This window comes from Grus americana, chromosome 2 (genome assembly GCF_028858705.1).
Source record: "Grus americana isolate bGruAme1 chromosome 2, bGruAme1.mat, whole genome shotgun sequence".
Classification (NCBI taxonomy): domain Eukaryota; kingdom Metazoa; phylum Chordata; class Aves; order Gruiformes; family Gruidae; genus Grus; species Grus americana.
Genome location: NC_072853.1, coordinates 31,533,848 through 31,547,643, shown reverse-complemented (window position 1 = coordinate 31,547,643; position 13,796 = coordinate 31,533,848). Strand labels below are relative to the sequence as shown.

Here is a 13,796-nt window from a genome sequence, read left to right as displayed (position 1 = left end):
TGGAGCTTGGGTTTGTGCTTCCCACCACTCTGTTTACACCTGCTTGTGCATTGTCCCTTCTGTTATTGTGGGACTGCGTTTCCAGCTCCTCCCAGCTGGAGATCATTGGCTGAATAATTGGAAACAGATTAAAGCAAATGTCTACTCCTGTAGCTTAAACAGGGACAGGCTCAAGGTCCCTGCAGAATGAGTTGAGGTTGTAACAGGTCTGTTCAAGAAAGATGAAGCAAGGCTTCTTGGTTATACATCAGAACTTACGAAAGTGCTGGCCCTGATATTTGCGTGCAACATTACATGTTTTTATGTTTCAGTAACTCAAACCAGCTGTGATAAAAATAATCTTGTGGTTCTTCCTTGCTATGTTGGCTTTGAATTTACAATCCTGCTTTGAAATCCACCAAAAGAGGTCCAAACACTGGAGTACATCAACTACTGTGTCCTGTTTTCAGCTGAGATGGAGTTAATTTTCTTCATAGTAGCTAGTATGGGGCTGTGTTTTGGATTTGTGCTGGAAACAGCGCTGATAACACAGGGATGTTTTCGGTAGTGCTGAGCAGTGCTTACACAGAGCGAAGGCCTTTTCTGCTTCTCACACCACCCCACCAGCGAGTAGGCTGGGGGTGCGCAAGAAGTTGGGAGGGGACACAGCCAGCACAGCTGACTCCAAGTGACCAAAGGGATATTCCATACCATATGACGTCATGCTCAGTTTATAAGGGGCTTGGGGAAGAGGAAGGGTGGGGCATCATCATCTGGACTGATAGCGTTTGTCTTCCCAAGTAACTGTTATGTGTGATGGAGCCCTGCTTTCCTGGAGATGGCTGAACACCTGCCTGCCCATGGGAAATGGTGAATGAATTCCTTGTTTTGCTTTGCTTGTGCACACAGCTTTTGCTTTACTTATTAAACTGTCTTTATCTCAACCCATGAGTTTTCTCACTTTCATTCTTCCAATTCCCTCATCCTGATGGGGGGGAGTGAGCAAGCGGCTGCGTGGTGCTCAGTTGCCGGCTGGGGTAAAACCACGGTATACTGATACTCTGAAAATTCTTCACCAAACAATTTCGAGACTGACAATTGAGAAAGCATTTAATTCTATAGGTCATGCTTATGGACTCAGAGGTGTAACTGCTTTATGTACAATCACTGTGAACTGCTTCAAAACTTAGTAAGTCCATCTTGCAGACTGCTGCAGAGGAAACAAGACAGATTTACCTAACATTGGAAGTGCCAAGATGAAACTGCAAGCTGTTGAATGCTATGCTTCTAGTCAACTCTGTTTCTTCCTCTCTTACTGTATTTCTTCCTCTTTTATACAAGAATAAGAAAAGGATAATATCAAGTTCTTTTTTTATCCCCCACCTAATCACACAATGATGCTGAGATTTACAAATGCAAGATGAACATCTGTGTGCATTTACTTTTGCTTCAGAAAGCTTTCCTTCAAAAGAAAATGTGGACCTGGGGCACGGAGAGTGCTGGATTCCAAACTCAATGGAATCTGTTCTTGTAGAAAAGATGCTGCAGCAGTGTAGTGTGTTTCTTTCCTTCAAAGAACTGATACACTGCAAGTTTACAGTTTCATTATTTATTGGTTTTAATATATACTTTTCCCATCATTTACACAAAAATAAATATAAAATTTAAGAAAACATTATTGACATTATACAGCTAAATAAAGCAAGAATTTATTCTAGAAAATGAATATCTGTAATATTAGTTATTATAATAACTAATTTTCCTTTCAGGACAAAGTTCTTCTGCCAGTCAAGCAATTGAGAAATTGACGGGAACTGTGTTTTTACAACTGAGGACAGATTCTGGCATACCAGTGATTTTAAAATCTGGACTTGGTTTGAATACCACACTTGTAAAAAAATCTTTGATTTTTTTTCTTGTTTGTGATAATTTACTGATTAACTAAAGTACGACTCTGTATCTTCTATAGATAGAACATCATTATCAAGATACTCCAAAATTATATTTCCACCATTGTACAATGGATAGTCTTTATCAGATAGCCATGTTTCCAACGTGTGCTCAAATGGCAAGGCTTCTCCAGAGGCAGTATGGCACAATCTCAATTTCTGTAAGACAAACAGCACAGAAATTAACATCCAGATTTGCCTATCTGAGATGCAAGAAGTGGGGTGGGGGAGAGACAAAAGGGTAAAAACCAAACCAAAACAAAATCAAAACCCAGCCACCTGGAAAATGTTTGTTATTGTTACTGATTTACCTGGGATGTTGATTTGTTGTTGTCATTTTTAAGGCTTGCTAAGGAAGCTGCAAAATCTACTACTTTGCCAATACTCCACTTACTGCAAAAGAACATGGGCTTGCTTTTCTCTTTGTTCCCCTTCGGTAAAAATACTTGAAAGTAAATTCTTTCTGTCTAGAAAAACATGAAAAAATAAAATTATTCACAGAAGAGACACATAATTGCAGTCATACGCATCTGATAGTTTTTCAGTAAATAACTTAAACGTCAACCCAAAAATTACCAACTGAAACTTGTTCTATTCCATCAGGCCCCATTTTGCTGCAGAATATAAATGACTGAGACCATCAAGTCCACTCCCCTCCAGCTGCAGGCACATATATAATGGACAGTAGGTTCAAAAAGGTGGAGAGAACATCTTTCACCAGTCCCACAGCTAGACTGTTATATATAGACAGACACAAAAAGGTGTCTGCCCTGGGTTTACTAGACAATAATGACTGCTCTGGGGAGAAAAAGGTGAGTTCAAATAAGCAGTGTTGGCTTTTGGCAGCAGTATCATGTCAAATTGGAATGCAAAGGCGGTTAAAACTGAACAATTCACCGTACTAGAAATGCCTGCTTCACAAACCAACATTCCGGTCACGGCCAGCTAATCCTTTATCCTGTTTTTCCTCCTTTTATGTACTACATGCTCTTTCAAGATCTATTAGAGTGAAACATTTGTTTAAGAAATGTCAAGAGTAACCTATGAGGGAGAGATTTTGAACAAGATTGGGACAGTCCCTTCTTCAGGTTTATTTCTTCTTGGCATTCAACAGAAGACACAGAGCAAGCATGACTGGTATATTCAGCAGTTAAGACTACTTGTGCTGGAGTCCAAGCCAGACACTATCAAACAAGACAGAAGTCTTCTTTTTAAAGGATTTATTTATGCGTTCCCTAAAATAATATGGAACTACCCTTCCCCCAGCTATGTTCATAAAACTGAGTCTGAATTTCAACCTGTGCATTTTCCTCAACACTTGAGTGCTCTCCACACACGACAAAATCTTTAACATCGAGGAATATTACAAACAGGCAAGGCACGCAGGACGTGAATATTGCTAAAACATAAATGACCACAACGTGTAAAACAGCTAACACAACGGCCATCCTGTTATGGACACGTGCTAACATCACCGAACCGCTATCAGAGCCCTGGCACCTTCCTACAGTTACTCCTCCAGTTCTAAGGATGATCGGACAGTCTCCCACAGTTCCCTGGAACTTAATTCACAAACCAGCTCATTCTACTGTTGCATTCCTAACTATGGGATATGCCTCCTGGAATTTCTGTGCCATATCCAAGAAAATACTGGTCAGTCAGGGACACAATAACTAACACTATTTTGCAGCATGGCCCTCCTGTTTTGAGCTGGGCAGTCTCAAGAAGGGTAGCTTATAGCAGGTCTGACACCAAAAGAAGCAACCACCTGCAGAAAACTAATCTGCACAAAGAGGCCAGAGAAAGGATATTTGTAAGACAACCTGATTTTCCTTATGATAGAATAAGAAAGGTCAGGAAGGACCTCTGGTGTCACATGGTCCAAAACCATGCTCAAAGCAGGGGGCATTTAAAGCTGGACCTAACTATAAAGGTAGATCAGGTTGCTCCAAGTCAGATTCAATCAAGTTTTGAACATCCCAAAGATGTAAATTCCCCAAATTTTCAGAGCAGCTTGTTCCAAAGTCTGACCACCCTCACTGTGATTTTTTTCTTCCTATTATCTAATTGGAATTTCACATGTTGCAGCTTGTGCCCATTTCCCCCTGTCCTTTTGCTGTGCACCTCCAAGAAAAATGTGTCAATCTTCTCTAGATAGTGATGAGAGAGCTAATGTGCCTAAGAGGCATTCCAGAAACTTCTTATTCAAAAAATCTGTCATCAAACTGGAACAAGCTGGGCAGCAGGTGACTAGAAGGAGTCTAGGAAACAACTTAAATAGAGAGGTGCTGAAAGTTAACAGTCTTAATTTATCAGTGTTAGAATTAACACTATTCTAGATGATTAAACAATATCCAAATGAGAAAATGAATAGTAAGAGAAATTAGCATACAGTAATTTGTGCTACACTTTTTAGAGCTTAATGTCTTTAGAATTAGGAAGTAACTTCTAAAATTTTCTTATATATATTGAGGGTGGATTTTTTTAATTATCTTCCACAATATTTGAAGTTAATTACTTTCCCTTCAGCACATATTTATTAAACTGGTACTATCTGTGAAGAATGCTACAAGCAAGTCTTTGTATTATGACTTCTGCCTCAGCAGAGTTATCTAATTTCTAAGCATGACAAAGTATAAAAAAGAAATTCATAAGAGGACTCAGTAATGGAATAGCTGTAGTTTTAAAAACAATAATTAAATGTACTCTACTAAGATAAGACCTAACAATAAGACTATGACATAGAGTGTTTTCAGTTATTATAAAATCAATATAACAGGCCTAAACTTAATATGCTCCAACATAATAATGTAGTGAAAAGTAATTTAAATACAGTTCTTTTAAGAGAATTCATAAGTACAGATGTGAAACCCGAGATGAAAGAATCATGGTGTTTCTAAACCCAACATAATCCTGGTATGTGGAAAAGACTTGAACACCAGGTTTGACTGGCCACAGTAGTGAAAAAGAATAAGGAATCTGTGAAATATTTCAAGAATTAAATAAATTAAAGGCTGAAAGAAACATTTTTCCAACCCAAAGGCAGGAACAACTGACCTCAGGCCCTTCATATCTCATCCAGAAATGTAATAAACGTCTATTAAATCTGAGTAGCAGAAAAAAGAATGGAGCTTTGCAGAACACAAAGCTCAGTTTTGTATGAGGCAGGTTCAATATGACCGGTACAGAGTTGTGCAGACTGTGTCCTGTCTGTGTCAGAAGCCTCTCAGAACCCAGCATGAAGAGCATACCTTTGAGATGGGTTTGCCATGTGTGACAGGTGTCCCCTGGCCCTTCTTCTCCCCTTCCCTATCAGCCTCAGGGCTCCTGGGCACCATGCCGACTCCTTCTCTCCTTACTGGCCTTAAAGGTCCCAGGCATCTGGCCAACCCGGTAGTGATAACCCCATCACAGAACAGGGAAGCCTACCAGCACACAGAGCACTGTCCATAAAATCAAGCAGGTACGAGCCCTAAGCGGGACTTGGAGCAGAACTGCTGATGGACTGCAAAACCTGTGAGCCCCAGCGGCCAGGGATGCCTCCTCCCAGGACCAAGTGAGTGACTCGTACTCTTTTACATGTTCCGAGTCTAGATGATGACTGGGATATTGGTAGTGCAAGCCAAGTATTAAGTTTTCATCCGATCTGCAGAGGATTCAGGTGACTAGGAACCACAAGCTAAGCTGTGCTATAAAATTCTGTGCTTTGCTACTTATAAAATTGGGCTACAGTGATTCTGATTATAAAAATCCTGTGCTGCTCTGATTATAAAATTCTATGCTATGCTGATCATCAAAGTCTGTTTAAAATAATAAAGCTTTAATTGTAACTACAACTTAGTGCCATCATCATTCTGCCAAGGATCCCAAAAGAACCTGTCTGTTCCCATAGTGTCGAGTGACAGAATAAATTGGCCAAGTCGGCAGAATCCTTGGGTCAGACTGATGACTGATTTCCCCAATAAATGGAACTCCTGGAGAAAGGGGTTTACAGAAAACAGATAGCAAGATCCCAAGTGGGACAAAAAGTGGTTAGAGGCACTAACCCATAATCCAAAAGCCATATGGAATGAGTTTAATAAGTGGAAGGATATGTGGAAAGTGAAGAAGGACAGACAGAAGGAAGGAATGTGCTGGCTATTAGCCACAGTATGGAAAATTGAGAATGAACAAGTTGAAAGGTTAGAAGAGGAAATTATAAAAGTGAAAGGTGAATTGTCAGCCAAGGATTTACAATTAGCATAACTAAATTAAAGGCTGATAGTAAGTCTGGAAAAAGAGCATCTCTTGAAAAACAGTTAGTGCCACAAGTTATAGCAAAAACAAGAAATATCGTGAAAAACTGTTAAAAGGTAGTGATATAGACCCCGTAAAGGTCTGCGTAGATATGTATGACAGTGACTGGGCTGGAGATATTTGGGACAGCCCAGATCAATCTGGTGAGGAAGTAATTGATTCTGTACCAATACAAACCCTGACACAAGAAATCACTACTGATGACCCACAGGGGAACAATCTGCAAAGAAGGGATACTACTAACATTTGAGATTTTAATATGGATTATTTGTGAAAAATTCAGGCAACACACCAAAACCGACCTGGGCAGACAATAGTTAAATGGTTATGCCACCTCTAGCATGATAAAGCAACCAGAGTATCTCTGTTTGCAGGAGAGGCAAAAGACTTAGATTTAGGTCCTGGAATATTTCTCACCTTCAGAGGGAATCCTGGTTGAACCTTCTGGACCTTAGCTATTCAGTGGGCAAGAGGGGTCCATTATCAAGACTGGAGCGAGGAACCTACAATTCCTTGGCAGGGTCCAGATGAATTGCAGGAAGCATAATTACAAGTGGCTATTATAACCTTATTACATTGAGCTGAAGCCCCAGGTGACAAACCTATCCTTGGGAGATTCCTGCTACATCCTCTGATTTGAGGTCTAATGGGAAAGGAGCTGTATGGTCAGAGAAATTTATCTTTATGCAAATATGCCAGGGTTTACCTGCAGAAATCCCTTTTTCACAAGTGCTCTGCAAATGCAAGAACTAAGCCCTGACCCTCCCATACGATGGGAGCAGCGCCAGGTTCTAACTCCCTCATTCTCACCTGGACGTCGAACAAGTGCTCCACAGAGCCATCAGCCAACTTAAATAAACAATATAATACCATCTGGAGAGTTCCTAATCAACCTGAAAGTGCGCGATCCGACTGAAACAAGTGGTGGTGTGCCTGCATAAATCAGGGGTACACTGGTGACTTGCTCCATGGTTTGCCTATTGAAAAAACTAAGCTTGCTAGTGAAGGAAGGGGAAAAGGAGGAAAAGCTATCCACATCTCTACCTAGTGCCCCTCCCATAGATGGAAACCCCTTTAAACCACAAAAATATCCTGATTTATCTTGTATCAGAGAGCAGTATCAGGGACACGAGACAAGGGGCTTGGACTGGTAAAGGTACAAATGGCACTACCCTCTACCACTTGAGGACCAAGTCCCATTTTTTGGGGCATAGTAAACAAGAAATTAAAGACTGATTTCCTCATAGATACCAAAGCACAACTATTCATGAATAAAACAGAATCATGTCCTGGAGCTATCCCTCTGAAACATCCGAAAATATTAGTAACTGGAGTAAATGGAGCAGTGGTTCAATTGTTAAGGTAAAATTGGAATTGCAAATGCAACTAGGAAACCTAAATATACTTGGTATGGGTATTCTGTGAGCTGGATACAGGGCAACACTAACTGGGCTACTGAAACAACTGATGAAGAAACAGGGCCCCATCCAGGAGGTCACCTTTTTAGGGACATTTTTGTAGGAAATAAGTCCCCTGGTCCACTTGGCAAATTTATTATATTGGACCTCTCCCTCAAACACCTAAGGGTGGCGTTATATCCTTACTGGAGTTGAAATAATATCAGGCTTAGGGAAGGCTTTTGCTTGCTGTAAAGCTGATGCTCTTACTACTGTGGTAGGATTGAATCGATGGTTTGCTGACGCTCCAATGCCCTCTGCTGTGCAGTCTGACAATGGCAGTCATTTAAAGAAAATAATTCCAGGAATGGTGTGAACATCAGGGAGTTGCCAGAGTGTTCCACCTGTCCCACAGACCTCAAAGTAATGGCACAGTCGAGATGTGGAATGCTCTACTAAAATGAGCTCTAGGGTAAAGCTTATATACAGGAAAATGGGGTAAAGCCCTACCTAAAGCTGTTCAATGCTTAAACAACTGGCAAACACCCACCAGGTGCCCGATGGAACAAGCTCATTTTCCTGCTCTCCAAAGAATAAAACATCTAAAACCCTCATTGTCAGCCTGATGTTCTTCTCAGGGTGACACTGTTCTTATTAACTACCCTTTGATGGTGTCCTGGTTTCGGCTGGGATAGAGTTAATTTTCTTCCTAGCAGCTGGTTAGTGCTGTGTTTGGATTTAGGATGAGAATAATGTTGATAACACACTGATGTTTTTAGTTATTGCCAAGCAGTCAAGGACTTCTTAGCCTGTCATACTGCCCTGCCAGTGAGAAGGTGGGGGGGCACCCAAGAATCTGGGAGGGGACACAGCCAGGACAGCTGACCCCAACTGACCAATGGGATATTCCATACCATATGACATCATGTTCCGTACATAATTGTGAGGTGGGCCTGGAGGTGGGTCAGCTCGGGGTCTTGCGGAGCATCGACTTCAGGTGGTGAGAAATTGTGCTGTTCATCACTTGTTTTGTATATTCTATTATTATTATTTTCCTTTTTTGTCTTTATCTCAACCCACGAGGTTGGTTTTTTTTCTTTTTCCATTTTCAATTCTCTCCCCCATCCCACTGGGAGCAGGGGGAGTGAGTGAATGGCTGTGTGGTTGTTTTAGCTGCCTGCTGGGTTAAACCACGACAGATGTGAGTGTACTAACTCCCAAAGAAAAGGGCATATGGAAGACTGTTTCTAAATGGGGACTCCCTTTAACTTTCACAGAGGCTTGGATGATTCCCAAGATTGAGTAATTTCTTATTGCTTCAGGTAAACTATACTTGGATGGATTCTTTGGCCTGAACAAACCTGCAGTGTGGCCAAGGAATCATCACTTTATCTTCATGGAAACCTCAGCTGTAAAAAGATGCTCACAACACCCACTGTATTGTACTTACCCTTATTTGTACCCTCTTCCTCCCTATTTCAAGAATGGGATGATAATTGTATCATTCAGTTCATGAACATCATTTCTCAAATGAGTAATGAATCAAACTGTTGGTATTGTTTGCACTACCCTCAGTCTTCAGATGCCAGTTCTGGGTGGGTAGCTGACCCTGTTCCTGAAACATCTTGGTACCAACCTAAGTTGGCATGCTTACTCCCCAACCCTCCAAATTATCAAACTCAACCTTTTAAGGCACGTTCTTATGATAAGGCCCTATGGTACACTGCAATGCCCCAACGTACAAATTCAGCCTGGGTGGGAAAAACATGCAGTTGTGATTATACCCTGCTCTACAATCGGACACAAACTCAGTTTCAGCTGATACACTATAATAGAACCAGAGTTTGTAATGAATCCAACTTAAGAACCACATAGATCATAGAATGGTTTGGGTTGGAAGGGACCTCAAAGATCATCTAGTTCCAACCCCCCCTGCCATGGGCAGGGACACCCTCCACTAGACCATGTTGCCCAAAGCTCCATCCAACCTGGTCTTAAACACTTCCAGGGATGGGGCATCCACAGCTTCTCTGGGTAACGTGTGCCAGTGCCTCACTGGAAATAAAGGAAATAAAGGAATTTGACCTGACTGCTCCAAACTACACAGATGCCTTATAACAGACATAAGGCTAGTGAGATTGTTTTTGGGTACCAGGCTGAGATAGATGCATAAATGATTGTGGGCTGGAAGAATTAAATCCAAAACAAAACTGAGGGAACTAGATGAAGAACAAGAAATTTAGAAAACTTTCCATTTCCTTTGAAAATTCAGTTATTGAAAACAAACATGACTGACCTGAGGCAAGGACTTGTCCCCACATGCGTGCATTTTCAGTTTCATTAACGCCACTTTTGCTGCTGTCTCACTGTTTTTCGCTCCTTTACGTTTTTTGCTCTTTGCTTCCTCATTTTTTTTAGAATCTGAGAACAATATTATTACTGTTAGTGTGCTGATTCAGACTGTCTCCTGAACATATCTTGGAATTAACCTATTGGGCCTCATTATATCTCCAAGGTTCCCATCCCTTTCATGTCCCTTTCACGTCCTCCCAAGGCTGTGATATCAGGTACTGCTATTCAAGAATATTTCGAATTGTTACAGTTCTTGCAGAACTCCTTTACGCTGAGAAGCAGGCAAACACTACCACGAGGTAAACACAGGTTGCAAAAGCCAAATACATACAAATTCCTGAGTTTCTATGCCTGTGGCCATCACAGCATTCATATGGCAACAGTTTCAGGTCCTCCTTTCTATATATAACCCCGCTGTCCAGTTAGGCAGTGCTGTTTGTTTCTCTTTCCTGTCCTAGAGCTTGTTTAAAAGCTGCAAAGCATTACATTGTAGATTCCCCTTTTTTTGCCATCTGGGTTGTATAGGTATAATCCCAGCAGACTGGCATGCGCACCCAATACAATACAATTGCATTATTTGCACATGAACTAATATGCAAATAATAATGCCTAGGTATAATTCATTACATTATAGTACTTGTAGAATGAGAACAAGACAATTTTGAAAGAAACCTGAGGCCTATTTAATCCTGAAAGATTCTCTTTATAGACATATGCTTCTGCTGTCTTGTCTCAGTCTAGATGACCAGTATTACATGCTGACATGTGAGTTTAGGGCTATTTAAACAAGCAGCCCTCATCCCTTCTTACTTGGTCAAATCTGAACCCTCAGAGGAGATCACAAGCTCAAATAACCTTCTGAAGCAAACTGTAGAATATACATCCCACTGTACTTGCCTATAATATGTTTAACTAGCTGCTGGGTGGCAGCCATTCGAGGTTTTGGTGTGTCCAGTTTCTCACATTCATGGTCTGATTGATGCCGGTGTCTGTAAACAACAGCGTAAAACTTTTATTACCTCTTCCGTACACTAATGAACGAGTATTTGTGTTTAAACACTCTGTTCCACTCACCTCAGACAGAAATGTTTTTCACAGTAGGGACATAAAACTGGCAAAAGCTCCTTTCCGTTGCAGTCCTTGTATGAGCACGGGTAAGATCTGTGCTGATCTGGTTTCACAGAATTGTTTCTTGTATTCACCTAGGCATTAGTACAAAATATTTTGTGTAAATAAACAAATATTACAGATACAAGTCACCACCCCAGCTTTCCGAAAGAACTGTGCTAGCTCTCCATTCTGTGGGCAAAACTAGCCCAGTGATTCTCTCCTACTTTTGTGCTGGTTAAGTTTAGCTCAGAGTTAGAAAAAGAGCCATCATTCTATTCAAACTCAATTTACTTCTGACAGGCAGAAAAAGAGTAGGTTCATTTTTTTGAAGCTGATCACATTCTCAGTTCAATAATTCATACTTATATACTACGTGTATATATCTAATCTAAAAAATAGGTAAGTGAAGTTGCACGGAATTTTAATTTTAAGGTAGTCATGTATTATTAGATTACCTCAGAACACCCATGAGCATCCCGGCTCCTGTGCTGAAGGCTTTGTGGCAAAAGAAGAAAATATCACACTGTTATCAACATTTCAGGAAAAGAAAACTGCATGTGAAAACATTTACGTGTTTAAAGAGTTTTATCATGGGAACACTTCAATTAAATAATGAATCTTCTAAAAAAAATGTACTAACCTATGTATTTCACATCTCGAATGGATTGATCACGTTCTGAGTATGTAAGGCATTAGCTCTTGGAACTTACACCCCAAGACCACAAAACATTTCAAGCGAATAAGGACATTAGCATGCTTAATAATTCAGCTCAAAGAAACTGGAGTTTGTCTGTTTTAATGTACTTTGAATCACATTCCACAACAGCGGAAATCCCATGAAGGCTTCTAACATGTTAAAAGTGAAATCTGCCCTCAGCTTATCTGAGTTTATCTCAGCTGCCTTCTGCTAAACTGAAGTGTAAAGCAAAGTGCAGGCCTTGATTTGAGACCTTCTACAAGAAAAAATACCCAACTCCCTCCTCCCAAAAATCAGTACAAAACAGAGTCTAAACTAGATGCCTTTCAAAATATTCTACCTGTATTCTAGACATATTCCCACTGATTTCAAAACTCCATGACAGTCACTTGGGAAAAAGTGGCAAGTTCAGTGAAACAATTATTTTTTAACTAAATGTATCTGAATTGAGTCACAGAACATTTTAAACAACATTCAGGTCTATATAACTGCCACACTGAGATCTTTTAGGAAAACTTACCAAAAGACACCTGAACAGCCGTCACATACAAAGGGGAGAAAATCTGAAACAAAGAGATTTAAGTTAGACAATGTGGTCATTGCTTTGCTAATAGTTTGTAGCTTAATTTTTACATGATTAACTTTTTCCTACCTATATCACAGGGTAGGTATCTTTACAAGGACACTTAGCAACTGCATCTACACAGTACCTAGAAGTGGCTTTTATAACACAGGTACGCTGTTAACTCCTCTAGTTAGTATCACTGAAAAACATATGAGTAGGTATATTTATATACATTCCAGAAGTTGGAATTATGCTTTAAATTCAATTTTTTTCAATATCATAGAATCATAGAATGGTTTGGGTTGGAAGGGCCCTCAATCACACTTTGAAACTAGAACGTTTAGCTAGCCATCGAACTTACCAGTTATGCTAAAAATTGAATTTATTGTGAAAATATTTAGAATTTAGAAAAAGTCAATACTATTTACCGACTGCTGGAGCACTAGACAATTTATATTTTTATTACATGGATTGCCAACTGGAGGAGATGCTATCCCTTCCAAAAAGCCAGCATCTCCTCCACTTGACAGTCCTGATGATTCCGCTCCTTCCTCTCTGTCCTTCATATCATACATACTGTCCTCGTAATTTAAATTGCGCATACTTCCCAAGTCTCGTCAAACATCCCCCATCTACTACATCAATAATTACAGATAGAATCACTTCATTGTCTGCTGAACTCCCAGCAAATGCCACCTCCAGGCCATTACTTCATTTCTCCATCCTTCGGATTTGGTCTTAATGGACCTCCATGCAACTGGACTACACAGCTCAAGTCACAAAGATCTCAGTCACTTCATCTGTAAGATTTCGGCAGAAGCAGTTTTGCTAGCTCATTTTGAAAGATTACATTTTCATTAACATCGTTTCCTGACATCAGCGAAAGCAAGCAAGGGTGAAGAATGGAAAAACAGGGTAGCAGCCGTTGGCAAAGCACAGGATTAACCCCCCAGTGACACAACGTAACGACAGGCCCGGCGACGAATCGCGCAGGCCTGCGGCAGCACGGCGGACGCCCGGAGAGGGAGGCCACCACCTCCCAGCCCCCTCACCGCCCCTACCGGCCCCGCCGCCGCGGCGCCCCACCCCAGGCTCCTCCCCCGGTCCAACGTCCCCGCCTCCGCCAGCGGCGGCCCGTGGGAGGCCGGAGCTGTGTCAGGGCCCCCCCTTACCGAGCCGGCGGCAGCCCGGCACCCCGCAGTGCCGGCCCAGCTCCAGCTCCGCCATCTTCCGCGCGCCGCTACCGCCGGGGGCGGGGCGGAGAAGCTGCCGAAACAGGGAGCGCGAGGGCTGCCGGGCCACTGGAGGGCGCGCGGGGAGGGGCGGGGCTGCCATGCAGATGTGCCGGCGATCCCCGCCCCGGGGCGGGGCTGGGGGCGCGGTGGGCGGGGCCTGAGGGGCCCCTGGGCGTGAGCATCCCACCGCCGGAGCTCGGGCGGCTGCGCCGGGCC

The 13,796-nt window shown here is 41.8% G+C and overlaps 1 protein-coding gene across 1 annotated transcript; it reads right to left on the bottom strand.

The window, feature by feature from the left end:
• Positions 1–1,578: 1,578 nt before the first annotated feature.
• ZFAND1 (zinc finger AN1-type containing 1) lies at positions 1,579–13,646 on the bottom strand. The gene is made up of 8 exons (XM_054818701.1): positions 13,518–13,646; positions 12,301–12,343; positions 11,539–11,578; positions 11,048–11,175; positions 10,871–10,962; positions 9,918–10,042; positions 2,240–2,395; positions 1,579–2,087 (listed from the first exon to the last, which is right to left on the bottom strand). Exons 1-8 carry the CDS (start codon positions 13,570–13,572, stop codon positions 1,917–1,919), a joined length of 810 nt encoding a protein of 269 aa, XP_054674676.1. The 5' UTR covers positions 13,573–13,646; the 3' UTR covers positions 1,579–1,916.
• Positions 13,647–13,796: the final 150 nt, after the last annotated feature.